Source organism: Orcinus orca, chromosome 7 (genome assembly GCF_937001465.1).
Source record: "Orcinus orca chromosome 7, mOrcOrc1.1, whole genome shotgun sequence".
In the NCBI taxonomy this organism is placed as follows: domain Eukaryota; kingdom Metazoa; phylum Chordata; class Mammalia; order Artiodactyla; family Delphinidae; genus Orcinus; species Orcinus orca.
This window is the reverse complement of record NC_064565.1, coordinates 101,049,879-101,069,689: the sequence shown is the minus strand read 5'-3', so window position 1 is coordinate 101,069,689 and position 19,811 is coordinate 101,049,879. Positions and strand designations below refer to the sequence as shown.

General features: G+C 55.1%; 1 protein-coding gene across 11 annotated transcripts in view; it reads left to right on the top strand.

Annotated features, from left to right (window-relative positions):
• The window catches only part of TNS1 (tensin 1), a 202,312-nt gene that overhangs the window by 146,094 nt on the left and 36,407 nt on the right, over positions 1 to 19,811 (top strand). For 8 of the 11 annotated variants that reach the window (XM_049712755.1, XM_049712747.1, XM_049712751.1 and 5 more), the window contains 3 exons: positions 7,105 to 8,658; positions 14,891 to 14,977; positions 16,273 to 16,392. In XM_049712755.1, coding sequence (XP_049568712.1) covers positions 7,105 to 8,658; positions 14,891 to 14,977; positions 16,273 to 16,392 — 1,761 coding nt within the window. The remainder of the gene's footprint in view (positions 1 to 7,104; positions 8,659 to 14,890; positions 14,978 to 16,272; positions 16,393 to 19,811) is intronic. The other 3 variants (XM_033427879.2, XM_049712752.1, XM_049712750.1) reach the window with 2 other exon arrangements.

Sequence of the window (19,811 nt, the reverse complement as noted above, 5' to 3'; positions counted from 1 at the left end):
CCCCCGCCCCCCAGGCTCCTCCAGCGTCTTCACCTTGAAGCACCATTAGGGGGAAGAACGCTGTACTTTGAAGCAGGGAGGCGAATCTGTAGCCCTCGAGCTGGGTGACCTCGGGGGGGGTTCCCGGAGCCTACGGAGCCTCATTGTCCTGTAAGATGAGGGGTGGGCAGTGGATTAACTGAGCCCTCAAGGCACGTCAGCTCCCCAAACCCCATGGCTTTTAAAAAGCTCTCACGGCCCAGCTGGTCCCGGGAGCCACGGGCAGGAGCCGCTGGTGGGAGGCGGCTGTGGTTTCCATTTCTGTTTGGATGGTGACTTTCTCCATCTTCCGTCTGGGCCCTGGGCTTAGTGCCTCCCTCCTTCTTTCCTGCCTCGGCAGATTGGGTCCACAGAGGCAGATTTTGGGGTGACCCTGGTGAGGTCCCTTGTACAGGGGACAGAGCCACCTGTGTAAAGATTGACAGCAGCCCTGGGAAGAATCTTGTTCTCTTCTCTCCAGTATCAGAAAATGCAGTGGCTTCCCTCTGAGTGCTGCTAAACAGGAAGAAAGACAGGTGTCTGCCACACCCGGACTCATCCGTCCCTGCCCACAGGTTCCCGTGCTTGTCAGTGTGGCACCAGTGGACACTTCCCACTGTGAACCTGAGTCCCTGAGGTTGCACCTGTCACCTGCCCGCTTTGCCTCTCAGAGGCTGTGTCTCCTCTCTGTGGTTCCCCTGCAGAGACTCGGTCTTCAACCCCTAATTCTGAAGCTCTTGAGAGCCCCCGAGGAAGCTCTTTCCTATTTAGAGAAGTTCTAGAACTCTCTGTGAGCTGTGTTTCAAACAAAGGGCTGCCTCAGGCCCTGGCTGGCTGCGAGGGTTGCGCAGGGAGGTCAGCATGTGTGGAGTCCAGGACTGTCACAGATGGGCCACAGGAGGTCCCTGCTGCCGTTGCCTGGGCGTCTCAGGAGGACCCCCAGGCCATGCTCGAGCCATGGGGCTGAGGTTCCCCACAGCTCTCTCCATCCTCCACCCCTCCTCACACACCTCCCCTGGGTGTCCATCACCCCTCTGAAATCATGTACAAAATTTGTATTTGGGCATTCTGGGGGGAATTCTTCAGATACCGCGGGGGGTCCTCGGCTAGGAAAGCGAATGTCCACTGGACTGGGCTAGAGTGTGGCTGAGGCGTCCTGTGGGGGCTGCCATAGGGTGGGCTCTGGCTCGGCCAATCTACAAGGACTTGCACGGGGCCCAGCCTGTGCTACCAACACCCGTCTTTCATGATATTCTGGCTGCAGTGTGTCTCTTCCCTTTGGGAGAAGCTCGAGGTCCACCTGGAGTCCCTGATTTTCCACTTCTCTGGGTGCCAGTGGGAGAACAGTATCTCAGTGGCTGACAGGACTGTATAAAGCTTTATTTATTGTTCTGCAAGAAGCCTGATGGAACACCTCACGCGTGCCAGGCCCTGCGCTCCGTAGGGCCATCCTGTGTAGCTGTGTGAGCTGTGCATTGAACCCAAGAGGCACTGTTGACGTAGACCGCATTGTGAATGGTGCTCTCTGCGAACCAGGGACTGGAGGAGACAGAGAAAGAGGTCAAGGCCTTCCTCAAGGAACTTAGTGGGGAAGACAAACGTGGTCGACAGTAGTGTCTGTCCAGTGGGTGACCAGTGTTACAGTCATGGGAACAGCGCAGTGGGAACAGGAAAAAGGTTTATCTGAGTCTGGCGGACTGTAGGAAAGGGGTAAGGCCAGGGGAGGCTTCCCAGAGAGGTTCACAGTGAGCCTGAAGGAGGAGGAAGAGGTTTGCCAGGGAGGTTGGGAGTTGCGGGAGCAGGATGGGGAAGGGCCTTTCAGGAGCGGGAGCAGCGTGTGCGAGGCACAGGGTGCGAAAGAGCATGTGAATAGTGTGAGTAGCGTGGGGCGTGTTTGGAGTGTTGAGGACAGTGAAGGGGAGGCTTCAAAAGGCAGGTGGGGGCCAGATGATAAAAGGTCTGCATGGCCGGGAAGGGGAGAGGTTAGCGTGCCTGTGGATGTGCCAGGCCTAGCTCAAGGTGCTTAGCGCCTGAATCCTGTCACTCAGCAAACCTGCAAGTAAGCATCTGAATCTTCACCTGATGGGCTCGGAGGCCGGGCTCCGCGTGGTGAAGGAGGTTTAGTGGTTAACACAAGCTGAATTAGCCGTTAAGATGGGGGCCATCCTTCTGAGTGAGCTGGTGAGGGGGTGGGGCGGGAGGGGCCCTTCCGCTCTGCTTCCTCTCCAGAACTGCATCCCTCTGGCCTCCCTGGTACCCTTCCTCTGGCTTTCACACGTTGCTTCTCAGTAGCCGCCCCGCCCCCCCCCCCCCCCCCCCAGCCTCAGCCCACCTCCCCACCCCGTGGCTGGGGAAGAGGTCGTGGCTAAAGGGATAACACACCCAGAACTTGCTCTCCTGGCTGCGTCCTGGCCAAGCTTCATTGTTTGTCAAAGCTCACCTACCTGCCCGACACACATGGTTTTTGATGCCTCATTCCCACGTTTAAGGAGCCGAGAGTCCCTCCTGGCTTGCTGGGGCCCCCGTCTGCCTCTAAACCGCCTGTGTCCAGGGTGGGCACCGTGCCTCTTCCTATTGGCACGGCATTGATTTTCCTCCACGTTGGTTGGTCATCACTGCTCCGGGTAATGTATTGTAATGAGCTGTTATTCTGCTGGACGTGGACCCAAAGAACTTTTTATCATGAAGGGCCCCATCTTGAAGACCTTAATAAATCATTCACTGTGCACAACGGGTCTGCTCTTGGACAGGGAGAGGTCTCTCGTCACTGAGTCACTTTCTTGCAGTCCACCAGGCTGGCACCCTTGACTTTTCCCGGTTGGCCTGTCTGTTCTGACACCTAAATAAGTGACATCTCCCCACTTGACATTAGTGAGAGAAGCGGAGGTCCTTAACCTCAGGGCTCAAAACGCTGACCACCTGGGTCAAGGTTTCCCAAGATGTTACCCAGAAGCCCCTGAGAGCTAGTTAAAATGCTGATTCTTGGCCCTACCCTAGATCTATGCGTGAAAATCTTTGGAGATGGGGCCCTGGAATCTACATTTTTTTTAACAATCCCCGGAGGAGATTCTTATGAACATCAAAATTAGACAGCAACTGCCCAGACCCTTTATCACTTTAGCATCCCATGTTTATTTCTTGTGTTCCTTTTGAAGTGTGTGGGATGGACACATCTTTCCTTTCCTGCGTACTGGCCTGTGCTGTGCTTCCAGCTACACCCGAACTTCCGCAGTTCACTGGAGGGAGCCTAGGGGGTAGGGAGTAGAGAGTAGGTCCACGTCCAAGTCAGCTGGGGATTTTCCTCAGAGCTTTCCAGAAGCATGACACGCACATCTGGATTACGGCCGCCGTGGAATAAGGGCCCCTTGCTGCAATCCAGCTCAGCGTTGAGGGTGGAGTCCAGGGCTTGGAGCAGCTGCTGGGAAGAGCCAGGCATAATCAGACAAAGCAAGCAGGGCCTTGAAGAGACTTCTCCACTTCCCTAGAGAAATGGGCAGGATGTCCAGGCTGGCCCGGGCTGGGGGCCTGGGAGATCAGCCCCCTGGGCTGCCTATACCTTGTGTTTCCCCTTCTCAGTACCCGCAGCTCCACCCAGGCAGGTCCCTCCCTCTATCCCCTGCTCCCTCCCACTGGGTGTCCAACTCCCTCTCATCTGAGATGTTTTTACCTGAACTGGCTGGGCCCATAGAGGCTGCTGGGACTTCAAGATGGATCTGGTGGCCCCTTAAGAGCCTTGAAGCCATCTCCCCTCACCTCTCGAAGTCCCCTCTCCTCCTCCCCCACTCTGTTTCACTCCTCTTTGCTCTGCCCGCCTCTCTCTTTTGCCCTTCCTGCCTTAATAGATTGAAACCGACATGGTGTTCCGGCTTCTTGCGGTCCTGGTAAATAGCTCTTAATGTGGACGTGGTTGATGGGGAGAAGGGGATGACAAGCGTGTTGTATGGCGTGAGGGATGTGGGCTCTTTCCTTCACTCCTGATGGGAGCAGCAGGTGTTCGTGCCCCTCAGGTGCACTGGGATTTCAGCAGAGCCCTCACGGGGGCTGACAGACCTAGGAGGGGCCTGGGTGTCCTCAGTTTCTCCTCTTGATTTGAAAAGGAAGATGACCCAGTGCAGGTGTAGCACAGCCTGGAGCGTGCTGCCAGCACTGGGCATCAGGAGCAGCTGGCCCCTTCTCTGAGATCAGGAACAGGCATTTCCACTTGTACTTGGCAAATGGGATTCAATTAAACAGTCTACACTTCTTCGATTTTCTTACTAAGCCTTAGTTGCCTGGCAGTTATCATCCTGATGTTGTTCCTGTGAGCAGTAGCCCATGTCGGGGTAAATGACGTCGTGGCAGAATAAATTTGATATTGGCATTTTCAAAGTCAGTGAAGAGTAAGGCGTGGCCCAGAGGGCCAAGATATCAGGTAGTGGTAATCAGTGTGAATTCTCCCTCCCTGTCTTGGAAGATGTTTTTTTTGGTTTTTTTTTTTGCGGTACGCGGGCCTCTCACTGTTGTGGCGTCTCCCGTTGCGGAGCACAGGCTCCGGACGCACAGGCTCAGCGGCCATGGCCCACGGGCCCAGCCGCTCCGCAGCATGTGGGATCTTCCCGGACCAGGGCACGAACCCGTGTCCCCTGCATCGGCAGGCGGACTCTCAACCACTGCGCCACCAGGCAAGCCCGGAAGATGCTTTCTTGTCTCTCTTGCCAACAGCTTTTCTTTTGTGAACCCTAGTGAGATGCTGGGGTGGGTTTGCTTTCTCCTAGGAAGGAATGCTCTCAGATCTGCTCTGGCTTGCACCCAGTGGTTCTCATTGCCTTCTGAGTATAAATGGGAGGGCGTTGGACACTCCACCCTTTGCTTTGCTCCTCCCCGCTGCTTCCCGGCCTATGTGCGCATGGACCTGGGAGATGAGGGGCTTCAGGGGATGGAGGAGATCCCAGGCCCAGGAGAAATACTCTGTCATCTCACTGTGTGGGCTGGAGAGTAGGGCCAGGGCCTAGGAATGGGCCAGCAGCTTTCTGGGTACAGTGAGAAGGAAAGACAGCTCTTCGGACTGCCACTAAATGGTGTGAGGGGCCCATCCTCACGGGAACCACCCTCCAAAATCTGAGTGGATGAGAGCCTTCTGTCTGCAATACTTTTCTCCTCTGGAAACAGCCAGCCAGAGTCTCTTTTTTGTGTGTAGAACATGGAGCCCGGTTCTTTGGAAGGCCACAGCATGAGGGGCAGCTTCTCATCTGCATTTCGGCCCCTTTAGGGATGATGCCACGTGAGTTGGGAGAGGCAGCATGTGTATAACTGCATCTTAGTAGCCTTTTGGGGTCCCGGAACACGGGGCAGGTTTTCGGAGAATCAGACCTTTCTCAGCCAAAACCCTTTTCCAGTTCAGACCGGCGCCATCGCTGTGAGCCCTGGGCTGCGGCAACACTCTGGCCCGGTGTCACTTGGGGCCTGCTGCTGGCTGAGACCCCAAAGCCCCAGGGAAAACTGGGGGCAGAGAGATGGTTCTGAGGGTTAAGTGAATGGGCAGAGCCTCCAGCCCCCAGGGGCTGCGTGTGGACGATGTGCCTCGTCGGGCATGTCGGTGCTGGTGCTGGGGTGACGTCATTCGGTTGGCCTGTGGTTTGTTGTGTGTGTGTGTTGATCAGGATGTTCCTGTTTTGCGGTTGTCTGATCACTTGTTTTTGGCCGTGGACTTCTGGATGAGTGTTTATTTTTAGAGGCTGCCACTTCTGGCCTGAGGGCTGATCCTTGGGCATGGTAGGAGCTTGTATTTTCTGAAATGTTTGTGGCTTTAAATTTCAGTATTTATTTTGGGGTATTGCTACTTTCTATGTGTTTATTCTGTGGGTGCGTGTGTGTGTGATATGACAGTGCAGAATAATAAAAAATTGTGTGGTCTGTGAAGTTCTGCTTTAGCTTTGATTTTAATTTAGTTTTTTAAAAAATTTTAAATTAGTTCTGATTTAAAATCCCAGCTTTACCAAGTACTATGTGTCTGCAAATAAATGGTTTCACGTCTCAGTTTCTCCGTCTTTAAAATAGGCATAACAACCCTGACTCACAGGATTAGAAATAATGTATGTGTAAACGTAGCAAAGTGTTCCCTGAATGTTACTGTTAACATTAGTATTTGTGTATTCGTATCCACACCTGCTCTTTCTGACCGCGGTGCTGGGGCTGTCTGGTGTACTCCGTGAGTGCACGCGTCTGGGTGTTTTTGATTTGGGTGATTTCTGGTGGGAGTGTGTGTCTCTGGATGTCTTTTGGTTTTCTGTGTGTGAGTGTGTGTGTGATTGTTGGTGTCTGGGCTGGAGTTTGGGAGGGGGCTTTTTTTCTTGCCAGTTGGGGGCCTGCCTTGGAGGGGGAGGAAGGGAGGTGTGTGTGTGTGTGTGTGTGTGTGTGTGTGTCAAGGCTGGAAACTGGACTGCTGACTGTACAGGGTGTGAAATCACTGAGTTCCTCTGGGCAGGGAAGTTCTTCGTTCCTGAGTCAGCCCTTTGGCCTCTAGCCACCCAGCGCTCACTTTTTCCTTTCAGAGAAAGTATTGCTCACGGGGTCCCCAGAGCATCTCAGACAAAATGGCACAGGGGGCACCTCTCCCTGCTGAAAACCCCTACTTTTGTGTCCTCAACCCCTAAGATGCTCCCTCCACCCTTGGCCCCTGAAGCTCCTTTCCAGAACGTCCACGGGCCCTGGCATTCAGAGGGAAACTGTGTCCTCCTTAACACCGGGCCTGCCGCCTTTGCTGGACCCCATCTCAGCCCAACACCCCAGGCCCTTGGGAAACGAGCGCAGTGCCGCATCCAGGCTTTGGACCGGGGCATCTTGCCCCCAGGACCCCGGCCCAACCCTGGACTCCACTGCCTGGCCCTGACCCTGGGTGCAGGGGAGGGCTCTGCTCGGAAGCTCGGGGAAAGAGTCCTTTTGTCCTTTTGCCCTCTGCCACCTTGGCTCTCTCTCGGGGTGCTGAGAGGATTCCCTTTGGGGATCCAGGGAAGGGAAGCTTTCAGCTGCTTTCCTCGGGAGAATAGAAGATGTCCCACCTCCCACTGACATCTGCTGTCTGTCTCCCCTCTGGTCCCTCCCTTGTAGAGGTTGTGGGCCACACGCAGGGACCCCTGGACGGGAGCCTGTACGCCAAGGTGAAGAAGAAGGACTCCCTGCACGGCAGCACCGGGGCCGTCAACGCCACACGGCCCGCTCTGTCGGCTACCCCCAACCACGTGGAGCACACCCTCTCCGTGAGCAGCGACTCGGGCAACTCCACAGCCTCCACCAAGACAGACAAGACCGATGAGCCTGCCCCCGGCCCCTCCAGCGCCCCTGCTTCCCTGAGTCCCGAGGAGAAGCGTGAGCTGGACCGCCTGCTCAGCGGCTTTGGCTTGGAGCGAGAGAAGCAAGGCACCATGTACCACACGCAGCATCTCCGGTCCCGCCTGGCGGGGGGCCCGGCTGCTCCCTCCTCCGGCCGCCATGTCGTCCCGGCCCAGGTTCACGTCAATGGCAGGGCCTTGGCATCTGAGCGGGAGACAGACATCCTGGATGATGAGCTGCCCAACCAGGATGGGCACAGCGTGGGCAGCATGGGCACACTGTCCTCCCTGGATGGGGTCACTAACACCAGTGAGGGGGGCTACCCGGAGGCCCTGTCTCCACTGACCAACGGTCTGGACAAGCCCTACCCCATGGAACCTATAGTCAATGGTGGGGGATACCCCTATGAGTCTGCCAGCCGGGCAGTGCCTGCCCAAGCTGGCCACCCTGCCCCCATGCGACCCTCCTACTCTGCACAGGAGAGTTTAGCTGGCTACCAGCGGGAGGGGCCCCACCCAGCCTGGCCACAGTCAATGACCACCTCCCACTATGGCCATGACCCCAGCGGTATGTTCCGCTCTCAGTCCTTTCCGGAAACCAAGCCCCAGCTGCCCCCAGCTCCAGCCCGGGGCGGGAGCAGCCGGGAGGCTGTGCAGAGGGGCCTGAATTCCTGGCAGCCTCAGCCACCTCCTCGCCAGCAGGAAAGAGCCCACTTGGAGAGCCTCGGGCTCAGCAGGCCCAGTCCCCAGCCATTGGCAGAGCCCCCCATGCCTGGCCTTCCCGAGTTCCCGCGGGCGGCCTCCCAGCAGGAGATCGAGCAGTCCATCGAAGCCCTCAATATGCTGATGCTGGACCTGGAGCCAGCCACGGCGGCCGCCCCACTGCACAAGTCCCAGAGTGTCCCTGGGGCCTGGCCCGGCGCTTCCCCGCTCTCCTCCCAGCCCCTCTCTGGCTCTTCCTCCCAGTCCCATCCACTGACCCAGTCCAGATCTGGCTACATCCCCAGTGGGCATTCCTTGGGCACCCCTGAGCCTGCTCCCCGGGCCTCCCTGGAGTCTGTCCCTCCTGGCAGGCCTTACTCACCTTATGATTATCAGCCGTGTCTAACGGGGCCCAACCAGAGTTACCGTCCAAAGAGCCCAGCTGCCTCCTCCTCGTCTGCCTTCCTTCCAAACACCCAGAGCTCTCCGGGGCCTCAGCTGCCCCCAGTCTCTCTCCCTGGCCTCACCACTCAGCCTCAGCTTCCACCGAAGGAGGTGACTTCAGACCCATCCCGAACCCCAGAGGAGGAGCCATTGAACCTGGAGGGGCTTGTGGCCCACCGGGTAGCAGGTAAGAGCCTCAGGGGCCATGAGTTCTGGGTATCCCCTCCTTATTCCCTCCACACCTTCCCTCTCTGGTCGTGGCTGGTTTTGCTGGAGCGAGGTGCAGGCCCAGCCATCACGCCTTAGCGGGTGCTGCTTTGGCCTGGGGAAGAGGCTGTCAGGAGCCCACATGACAGCCATCCCTTCCTGCATTCATTGCCTGTTAGGCTCCAAGCCAGGCACTGAGGTTCAAAGATCAGGAATTTTCGTTCTAGTGAGGGAGCAGGTACACAGACAGATAATTTCTATCAGAGAGCAATGTGTACTACAACAGAAGTGGGGAACAAAGCCCCAGAGCCTGGGAAAGCAAGGTTTCCCACCTAGGGCAATCAGGGAAAGCTTCTTGGAGGTGGTGACTCCAGGGCTGGAGTACAAATTTTCTAGGCAGAGAGGAGATGCTCTCTGCAGCTGCCTGCGGTGGAGAAGGCCTGGAGAAGGTTGGAGGGAGGCCTCTGTGGACTCCAGTTCCCTTTTGAGCCCTCCCAGAGGCACAGCAATGCCTGAGAGGGTGTCCTAAAGCCCTTGGGCTCCATCTGAGTGTTCATCCCTGGTGTGTCCTTTCAGGATATTTCTCCGTTTCTGGGGAGGCCAAGGTCCATCTTCTTGTTCAGCTGTCCTGCTAGTCCTTGCTTTAGGACCAGCTCTGTATGGGAAGCAGCAGGCACTAAGAAACAGAGCCCCATTTCCTATCAGAGAATGGACTTAGTCTCCAGAGAGAGGAGACAGAGTGGGGCAACCAGATGAGCTTACTGGGGAGATAAAGGCAAGAAATGGCAGCGTGTCCAGGGCCATGTTGGGAGGGGCAGGAAGGGGCTCCCTTCCTTCCCTCTGGCCTAAGCCTGTGACCATTCCATGGGGGCAGCCAGACTGGGCGGGAAATCCTATGAGTTGGTTTTATTGTGGAGGTGAAGCCCAGACCAGGGTGGACCAGAGCCTGGGGCGAGGGGGACCTTGTGCTAAGCCCCTCAGCTGACAGGGTGGTGGGTAGTCAGGGAGCAGAAGGGGAGCCTGGGCAGCTGACTCTGCCTTCTGTCCCTTTTCCTAAATTTAGGGGAAGCTGAGTCACCATGCCAGCTACAGGGAGGAAGGGAGACGCCATCCCTGAGGATGGATGGTGGGTTTAGGGAAGTAGCTGGGGCCAGGCCAGTTGGCTGTTGGGTTTGAGTCCAGGACCTGGTGTGGCGGCATGGACTCCCTGCTCCTGTATTTCAGAGCAGAGCACAGCCCCCAGTTCAACTATTGGTAACTTGAAATTGGCCATAATGGCAGTATTCACACTATGGAAATTGGCAATCAAGGACTTCCCCTGCCCTGGTAGCATCACATCATTGTCTTTACCCAAGAGTCAAAACATAAGATGCGTAGCTCTATAACCCGAGGGGTGAAATGCTCCATGGGGGTCCCCATGGGGCTGGTGTCTTCTACTTTTGTCTACATCTGGGCCCATGAGATAAGGAGTACCTGGCTTGTCAGCAGAAACCATTTTCCTCCTGGTTTTGTTGAAGGGAGAGGAACGGGCCCTCTCAGTATTTTACAGAGTTGGGATGGTGGCCTGAGGAATAGTGACACTCTAGTCTAATAATGGGCAGGATCCAAGGGGCTTTTCTTTGGGGGAGCAGGATGAGTTTCCTCCTTTTCACAGAACCCTCTGTATAGCTCTCCCAGAGCTTGCTCAGAAGGAAGCCATACTTTAATGGCCCTAGAAGGATGTCCATCTTGTAGTGGCTTTCACCTCATCCTTTTCTCTCCTACCAGTTTCTGAGGTCTTGCCTCTCAACCTCCATATCCTGTAGCTGCTCAGGTTTTGGCTGCCAAGAAGTCCTATGGAGGGAGGGATATTGTTGACACAGTACCTGTGTCCTCCAACCCTGCTGTCATCTCCTCCACCAACTGTGAGTGACTCAGTCAGGAGAAGGGATAAGAGCTGTAGAGGGGACAGTTATATTTGGTCTCCAGGGCTACAAAGGACCTCTTGGGTCCATGCCCTGTCATGAACAGTATTTCTTATGTCAGCAGGTCCTGCTTGCACAACTTCTTCAGTAGCCCTATCCGCAGTGCTGTGTAGATAAAGATGCACCGGCAGGATTAATTTGTAGAACAGTCCAGGAGCCAAGGGATAGACTTTCAGCACTGCCTTTTTCTTCTCATTTTACATTCTTCTGCAAGAAGCTGGAATGTAAGCTTCAACATGAGTAACCTCAGATCCGAGGGAGAACCTCTATATGGTCATCAGTATGATCTGGTTTCTCCTGGCCTTTCTCCCTCAAGTCTGCTCTTTTTCCTTGGCTGTCAACTGAGGCTGTTATACCTCAGTTCCATGTCCTTGGTTCATCCCACTTTGATCCAACTACTCCTTACGTCTTATTTCAGCTTAGCGCTCAGAGTATGTAGGGTTAGTTTTCTTAACTTGACAAAGGGTAGGTACTGTAGCACATGTCACACTTTCTTGTGAAACATTAGAATTAGAAGCATTCCCATTACACCAGGGACAAAATAAAGATGCCTGTTATCACCACTATCATTTAACATTGTACTGGATATCCCAGCCAGTGCAATAAGACAAGAAAAGGAAATAAGAGTCATAGTTGTTGAGTCCAATCAAGTTATCTTATGATCCTGATTCTGTGACTGTACTGATCTCAGGTGTCTCTAGAGGTAGAGATTTCAATGCATATTGGAAATCAGAAGTTGATCTTATCCTTAAGGAGTCTAGAGTTTAGAAAGGGGAAAAAGAACTGGAACTTTAAAATGAAGTTATTTGTAATAAGAGAGGTATGAAGAAAGTTCTGTGGGAATGAAGAAAAAGGGAAGCTCACTATCAGCTGGAGAGATTGGGGAGGCTCTTTGTTGAGTGTGGCTTTTACAGAGCCTTGGAAGATGGGTAGGACTTTGAAAATGGGTGAGGTCGTTGGAGAGAGAGGGCTCATAATGAAGATAGGAAAACTTAAGGCATGTTTGAAGAATAGAGTGGATTGAGAGCATATAGGCTGTGTGAGAGAGAGTCAAGAAAGGTAGCCTGGGGCCTGCGTCTGTTTGGTTGTAATACCAGACTAAGGAGCCTGAATCTTACCTAGTGGCAGTGTAGGAAGCCATTACTGTGTTTAGGAGAGGATGCCATGATCAGGGCTGTAGTTTAGGAAGATGTATCTGGTGGGTCTGGGCAGAAAGGATACAAAAAGGGAGAGACTTTGAGCTGGGAGATGCTAGGAGCTTATTAGCTAACCTAGGTGATGGGGGCTGAGTTAGGGTGCTGACCATGGAAATGAAAAAGAAGAGATGGGTGCCAAGGATGCTGTGGTGGGATGAGAACTGATGCATTTACAAGTTGATTGGATGTAGTAGGTGAAGAAGAGGAAGACATCAAAGATAATTCTGAGGCTCCATGAATAGAAACAGAATGATGGTTCCATTAATAAGCCAGAAGTTAGCAGGAGGAGCAGGTCTGGTGTAAGGTGAAGACCTCAGTGTTAGATATGTTGAATTTGAGTGACAGTGGAGCCTCCAGGTAGAGATGTATGGAAGGCAATCAGACATCGGAATTGGAGCTCAAAAGAGTGGAAAGAGCTATAGATTTGGGAGTCATTCTCACAAAGGTAAAGGTTAAAGCTTTGGGCATGGATGAGATCTCAATATGTCAGAGGGCATGGAGAGAAAAGAACTTAGAATGAGATGGCCACGAGGGAATGGAGGTCATACGGGGGACTAAGAACAAATGTTCAGGACAGAGAGAGGACACTAGGACAGCCGGTCATCACAGAAGTCAGAATAGTAAAGGGTTTCCAGGAGGAGGGGTGGGAGGTTAGCAATATCACTGTAGAGAGAGCATGATGAGAAGGACTCAGGAAACTTCACTGGGCTTTTGCCAATTAGGCGGCCCCAGTGATTTTCAAAGGCATATTTTCAATAGAGTGGTGGTGACAGAAACCAGACAGGGATTGAGGAGTGAGAGATGAGAGGGTGCAGACAGCATATCAACCACTCTTTTGAGTGGCTTTGTGATAAGAGGGAAGAGGGTGGTAGCTAAAGAGGGTAGCCAGATACTGAGAACTTCTTTCTGTGAATATAGGAGCCATGAGAATGTTTTTAGAGGGGGAGGAGGGAGAGGTTGAATATGGAGGGAAGAGGGAGAAGAAAAAGATAGAAGAGAAAGAAATTGATAGACTAGGTCTCTAAGGAGGCAAGGGGAGTTAGGCTTAGGAACCCAGGTGGATAATTTAGGCTCAACCAGGAGGTGAGGTACCTCTTCATGAAATAAGAATAGAGGATGGATACAGATATAGGGAGATATTGGTGTCAAGCCTTGGGAGCTTGAATTGAGAACCCGATTTTTATATTTCATCATGGAAATAGGAGTTGAGATCAAGGCCCATTCCATCATTCATTCAATGTGTGCTCTTAATCCATGCTACATGCTAGCATAGGTTCTGGAAAAATGGTGGTAAACAAAAGAGATAAAGATCCTTTTTTTAAGAGGTGGAAATGGACAATAAACAAATATACATATAATATGTCAGATGGGTGATAAGTACCATAGAGATAAAATAAAGCAGTGAAATGCCAATGAGGGGTGAAGGGTTGTGGGGGGTGGTGGTAGGATGTTCAGGGAAAAGGCTTCCCTGGGCAGGGAGGGAATGTGCCAGATGGAATAGCAAGTGCAAAGGTCCTGAGGCGGGAGTGTGCCTGATATGGGGAAAGTAGGGGGCCCGAAATCAGAGAGGGAATGAGCATGGGGACCAGCTTTCTGTGGGCCTTGTAGGTGATCATAAGACCTCTGGCTTACACTCTGCATGGTGTGAGAAGGCTTAGGAAGGATTTGGGCAGAGGAGTGACTTCACCTGACTTTCTCTAAAGACATCAGTGTGGCCAGGATGGAAGGAGGGAGACCAGTTAGCATGCTGGTGCTTTTGATCAGGATGGTGTCTGGAGATGGTGAGACACACTCAGATTGTAGACGTATTTTGGAGGTGTCGCCATCGAGATTTACAGAGAGACTAGACATGGGATGTGAGAGAAGGAAAAGTCAAGGTTTCTGGCCTGAGCACCTAAAGGATGGAGTTGCTCTTTATTGAGATGGAGAAGGACGTGGGAAGAGCAGGCTTAGAGGGGATATCAGAAGTGTGAGTTTGGCCACATTAGATTTGAGGTGCTCATGAAATGTCCAAGACAGTTGGATGTATGAGTCGGGAGTTTATGAGGGAGAGATTGGAGCTTAGAAATGTGGGAGTTGTCAGTATATGATGTCATGTGAAGTAAGGCACTGCATGATATCGCCTAGCGGGGTGAGCACAGATAGAGAAGGGTTGAGTTCTGGAGCCTTGAACATTTAGCAATTTGAGGCAGGAGGAGGAACCGGCAAAGAAACTGGTATGGAGCAGCATTTGAAGTGGAGGAAACTCAAAGGGTGTGGTTCTCTGGAAGCCAGGAAAGGGTGATATTGGTCACTGCATGGCCCCTGTGTTGTGAGATCGATTGGAGTCAGCTGGGGGGAATAAAAGGACCTCACAGGTCCTTACAGGTCCTTACGGTGCATCCTCATCTTAAGGACTTTTCGGTGGTACTCAGCAGTTTGGGGCAGGAGTAGAAAATCCTAAGTGGCTCCCGTGGAAGAGGGTTACTAAGAGGGGTGTGATGGAAGAATGAAGGGCCGAGGGATGCCCCGATGCTCAGGAAGATGACCCTCGGGCTCAGACTGGCAGGGTCACTGCCGAACCCAGGAAGAAGCAGGTGACCGTGAGAGGAGAAAAGTCCTGGGATGAGGTCGTGTTGACCGTGAGGGCGGGTGAGGTATGGGGCCACAGGACTGAAATCTCCTGGTCCCAGGCTGGCACCTTCCTGCTCCATGCTGGGGTTGGAAAAGAGAGAGGTGGGTGGCGTCCTGCTGGACAGCAGAAAGTCCACCTGCCCTTTGGAGAAGCGAGACCCTAGATCCACCCTCTCATCTTGTCTGACACCCTGCCCGCCCCCCTCCAGCCTGTGGCCAGAACCCAGACTCAGAACACTGACTAACCTTGATTTTCTCTTTGTTTTTGTTTTGTTTCGTCTTGTTAAATGCCTTGTCCCTGGCGTTCTTCGTGTGTCCCGTGTCCATCTGTCCCCTGTGCCGTGGGCGTGGTGCCTTCCTTGCCTGGTGTCCTCCCCCCCCGCCCCCCCTCCCTGCTTGCCTCCCTGCTGCCGGCTCCCCGGGGTGGGGTGGGGAGCAGCGTACAATGCCAGGCTGCAGGGCACTGGGCAGAGTGTCGGCTCCGGGCACCCTCCTCTCCACCGGCTCCGATCTTCCTCTCTCTCTGGTTGGTTCCTCTCCCCGCTTCCCCCTTTATGACTTACCTGAGCTCTCCGTTTCTTTCTTTTCCCTTCTTCCTTCATGCGCTGCTCCTCCACATTTTTGCCCACTTTCTTCTACTTCCTCGTTTCCCATTTCCTCCTCACTTTCCTTCCTCTCCCTCTTCTGTTCTCTCCGTCTCTTTCTTCTCTTTGTCCCCCACCTCTTCTCTCACTGCCCCCTTCTTCCTCCTGCCTCCCTCCTCTCTGCATGAGTGGGTGCTCCCACTTCTGCATGGACACGGCCTGATGCTTCCAGCCTTGGCCTTCCCTGCTGGGAACAGGGTCCGGGGTGACTAGGTGAACTTTCAGCCCCCCCGTGGGCACACAGGCCTTTGCAACAAGGGTGCTCAGTGAGGGTTCGGGACTGCCCAGCTCCCCAGCTACCTTGGCCAGATCACCTGGGCTGCCCGGCCAGAGCCTCAGCAGGAGCCAGGCCGAGCTCTGCGTGGACCAGCGGGCACAAGACGCAGAGTGGTGCCCTGCCACCTGCTGCACTGTCCATTCTGGAGTACAGCACTCCCTGGGGACAGGGCACCCCCTCTGACCTCATCCTGAATCTCTGATCCTAGGACCCATGGCCAAGAGTCAGAAGCCCTGGGTGTGGTCCTGGCTTTTCCTGTGACCTCCTCTGTGACACTCCCGGGGAAGTCTCTGAATTGCTCAGAGCTCTGTCTCCCAGTGTGACACGTGGAGGATCGTAGCCTTGCCACGTGCCTTTTGCATGGTGGCTTGATGTGCCCCAACATGGTGGACCCCCCATCAAAGTCACGTTGCTCTGTTAGAGGGCGATGTCATCCACTGGCGTCTCCCACCAGCTCTCGGACACACAACCCCTAGACTTCTAGCTCTGGGGAGGGAATCACCTCATCCTTTCTCTGCTCCTCAGAGCCCAGAGGCCCAGGGCAGGGAGAAGACGATGTGCTCAGGCTTACCCCAGGCCGTGGCCTTGAGCAGTTCCGGGAAAAGCCTTGGGGGTGGAGTGGGGTGGGAACTGTTGACTCCCAGTGGCAATATCTGGTGCTCTCACGGCCCCTTCTTCTCCCAGTCTGTGGATAATGGGGAGATGGTTCTAGCAGAATGCCTCCTGTCCCCCTCCTCTCCTGTCCCTCCACCTTTTCTCGGCCCAGTGGTGGGGAGTGCGGTGTTCGGTGGGGCCTGGGGGTTTGGGCAGTTCTGGGGGTTCCTGAGGGGAGCTGGCATGGCTTGCCCTGGGGCTGCTAGTGTGGTTGCCGTGTGGCTTTCTGGTGCCCTGGCCCAGCAGGTGGCCTCCCGGATCCCCTCCCTTCTGGAGCCCCAGGCAAGCAGTCGGACACCCAGCCCCGCCACCTGGAGCTGAGGAATCCAGTTTTTTGGAAATTGGAAGGCTGGAAAGAAGAGCTGGGTCTGTCGGGGTGGAAGCGGCCAGTCCTGGGGCGGGTAGGGGAGGCATGTGATGAAGCCTGACACCAGGGCATATGTCCATGGAACTCGGGGGTGGTGGGCAGCCGTGCTCCATCTATTAACCAGGTGTATTGATGTGTGTTAGGGCTACAGCCCCTGGAATTGCCCGTGTGTGTGTGTGTGTGTGTGTGTGTGTGTGTGTGTGTGTGTGTGATGAAGAGGATTCACGGCCTCGGTTCCAGCCCACTTTAGGGGAGCCTAGGAGCCAGCTGTTCCCCCGAGCACAACGCCATCCTGGGGAGCAGAGTGAGGACCCCGGGAGATGGGGCTGCTCCGGCCCCTTGCTCTTCAGGTCTGGTGGTCAATGTGGAGGCCCCGGGCTGGGGTGACCACTGTCCTCCAGGAGGAGGGGAAGGTCCGATGCCCACAGTGTGTGACATCCCTTGGAGGATGACAAAGGGCTTCTGGATGTAGCGCGTTATTATCCCAAAGGCCACTTTCTGGCCGCTCCTCGTGCTGCCGGGGCTGGAGGGCTGGACCCACCAGCTTTCCTGGGAGGACCTTCCAGAGTCCCTTGCCTGCCTCTCTTTGCCCCTTTCTTCGTGAGCTTCCTCTGGCCCCCGTTCTCCTGCTGGGGAAGGGCTGAGTGTGGAGGTTCTGAGGGTGACTGTGACCCACCACTGTTCCTGCCAGGCTAAGGCTGCGTGCGCCCACACGTGTCTGTACGTGTGTGTACGCGTGTGCCTGTGTGTGTGCAGGGAGCGGGGCACGTAGACGGAGGCCCTGAGAGCGGGGCCGGGGCCAGGAGACCAAGAAAGTCCTGGGGTCGGGGGTGGGGGAGGGGAGGAGGCCGGTGGGGAGTGCGGGTCTATTTTTATTATCCGTCAGCTTCTGGGACATGAGGGAGTGGTGTTCTCTCTCTGACACTGGCTGTCAGCTTGTGTCCAGACGTCCCAGCTTGGCTGAGGAACAATGGGGCTCTCTTCTCTCCCCTCTGCCATGGCCCGTCTCCCCTCCCGTAGAGAGAGACAAGAGAGAGGGAACATGGCTCTCCAGGCGCTCCGGGGCAGATCTGGGACTGCCAAGGCGGACAACAGTGGGACACTGTGTTCAAACAATGTGAGAGGCCCAGGCTGGCCACTGGGGCCGTGGGTGCTCTGCGGGAGAGGGGCTGTCCCTGTGGGAGTGGTATGCCGGGTCTTCCCCCTTCTGCAGCGGGAGGCTCTGCCCTGCAGGACCCTAGCTCTTTGGACGGCAACCTGTCCATGCCCCCTGCCTCTGGACAGAGCCGGTCCCACTCCAGTGGTGGTGGAGAGGCGGCTTGGAGAGGTGTGATTACCCTCAAGTGTCTGACTGCCTTGGGCCAGGTCTCGCATCCTCCAAAGCCCAGAAGCCCCTCCAACGGTCCCGCCTCTTCTCTGGGCGCTGCAACCCTCTGCATCCCCAGAATGTGGGGGATGTTCTGGGTGCATCGGGGAGAATGCTCTCTGTCCCTCTGGGAGACTTAGGGCCTCGCATTGAAACAGACCCAGTTTTCAAGGGCAGATATCGGATCCCCAAACAGGGAAACTGGCCACCCCTTGCAGAGGCATGGGGACCTGCCAGAAAGAGGCTGCGGGTCTGGGCCAGCCAGAACTGAGAGCAGCCCTAATGCGTTTCTTTTAACCTTGGGGCTGAAGTTGGTTCCAAACCCCAAGGGCCTTTCCCAAATGGGCCTCCTTTGTCACGATTATTATTAGAAAATCAATGGCTACGTCTCTTTCTCTCTAATGTTTTTGCCAGGAGTGGAAGCAGCAGCGGCTTTGGACCAAGCTGCCCCAGAGGCCTGAGGGGGAAGGGGGCTCGACGGTGGGGGGAGCACGGCCAGGGACAGGGCCGGTCAGGGTGCTTCTCTGAGGGCTGGCAGCCTGGGATTGCTGGAGGGTCCCGGCTGCTGCCCCACCCTTTAGAGCCAGGCCCCGTCTTTCATCCGTGTTGATGATCATAGCAGCCCCTGGTTAGGTAGGACTCTGCGACCCCCATTTTTCTATTCTGAAAATAAAGGTCCTTCGAGGCAAGGGGTTTATTTGCTTTCAGTAAAGCAGTCGTGAGTCTGGTTTACTGTCTTTAGCCAGGGCTCTTTTTTCCTCGGTTGAGATGGTAGGCAGGTTGCCTCTGATTAACGAAGAGCCCGAAGTGGAGCCTCAGAACATCCCCACCCCCCCCGAAAAATAAAGAACACCGCCCCACCCAGCTACCTTCTGCACTTACATGTGCTCTCCAGATGGGGCTCCTAATCAGGAGATGATATGAGTGCATGACTTGGAGTGATGGTGTGAGTGTTCGAGAGTATGTGTCCATCCCTAGACTTGGCAGCCGGCAGCCTGCTGTTCATGACAAGGAGGGAGGCTTCCCAGCCTGTGCTCGTCATGACAGCCTTAGTGGCTGCTCCAGGCTGGAGCTGAAGGGCCCCCAGGGCCACGCAGACCCCGCTGTGGAGGGTACATGGTGATCCAGTCTGAATGAGGGTGACTTCTGCTTGGTTGAGCTGGCGTGTCCCTGCGGCCAGCTGTGTGTGCATGTGCGTGTGCGTGTGTGTGTGTGTGTTGTGTGCATGTGTGCCACGAGGCGGTTGGTCTGCCCACAAGTGCTGGCCTGAGGCTGCTGTGGCCAGGGTCTCACAAGACCTTTGATAAGTCCCAGCACCTCTTCTCACCTGCCCCCTCGGGTGGTGGTGAAAGGAGGGCTGGGAATTTCCTCCTGCAGGACAATGAGGGCAAGGGGCCCGCCCTCAGGCTGGGTCTTGGCCTCTGGGCCCCGGGGAATGAGTTCTCTAGGATTCTGGAGCCAGCTCAGTGAGGCAATGGGTTTCGTGCAGCAGCCCAGCTGTGGGAAGAGGGAGTGGGAAGGGAGGAGGGTGAGATTAACAACATCCCCAGGCCTGCGGAATGGAAGGGAAGTGCACAGAAGCAGATGGGGCGCATGGCGTCGGGCTGTTTGCCTGCTGCTCTGCTGGGAGAGGCAGGCTGGAACCTGGGCCATCTTTGGGGCAGGAGAAGGGTGAACAGATAAGGGGCCAGCATAAAGGAAGCGGGAAGGAGCTTTCAGAGGTGCACTGGTTGAGGGTTGGGCCCTCCCAGAGAAGGCCAGCAGTGTTCCGGGGGCCGGCTGGGGCTGGGGACACTGTGACAAGACTTAGTCATTCCTTGATTTCTTCTCGCGAGCGCCATTTGCAAGATGATGCATCATTCATTCTTTCCAAAAGTCTTCCCCACGGGCCTGGTGTTGCTTGTTGGTTGAGGCAGTCGCCTTGGAGACTGATTCTCCTCCCTCCACCTTCCCTCTTTTGCCTGGAAGCTCTGGCCCTCTGCCTCCGGGGCTTGGAAGAAGTTGACATCTGTTTCTTGTATCAGTCCTTTGTGCTCTGGGCCCCAACCCTGT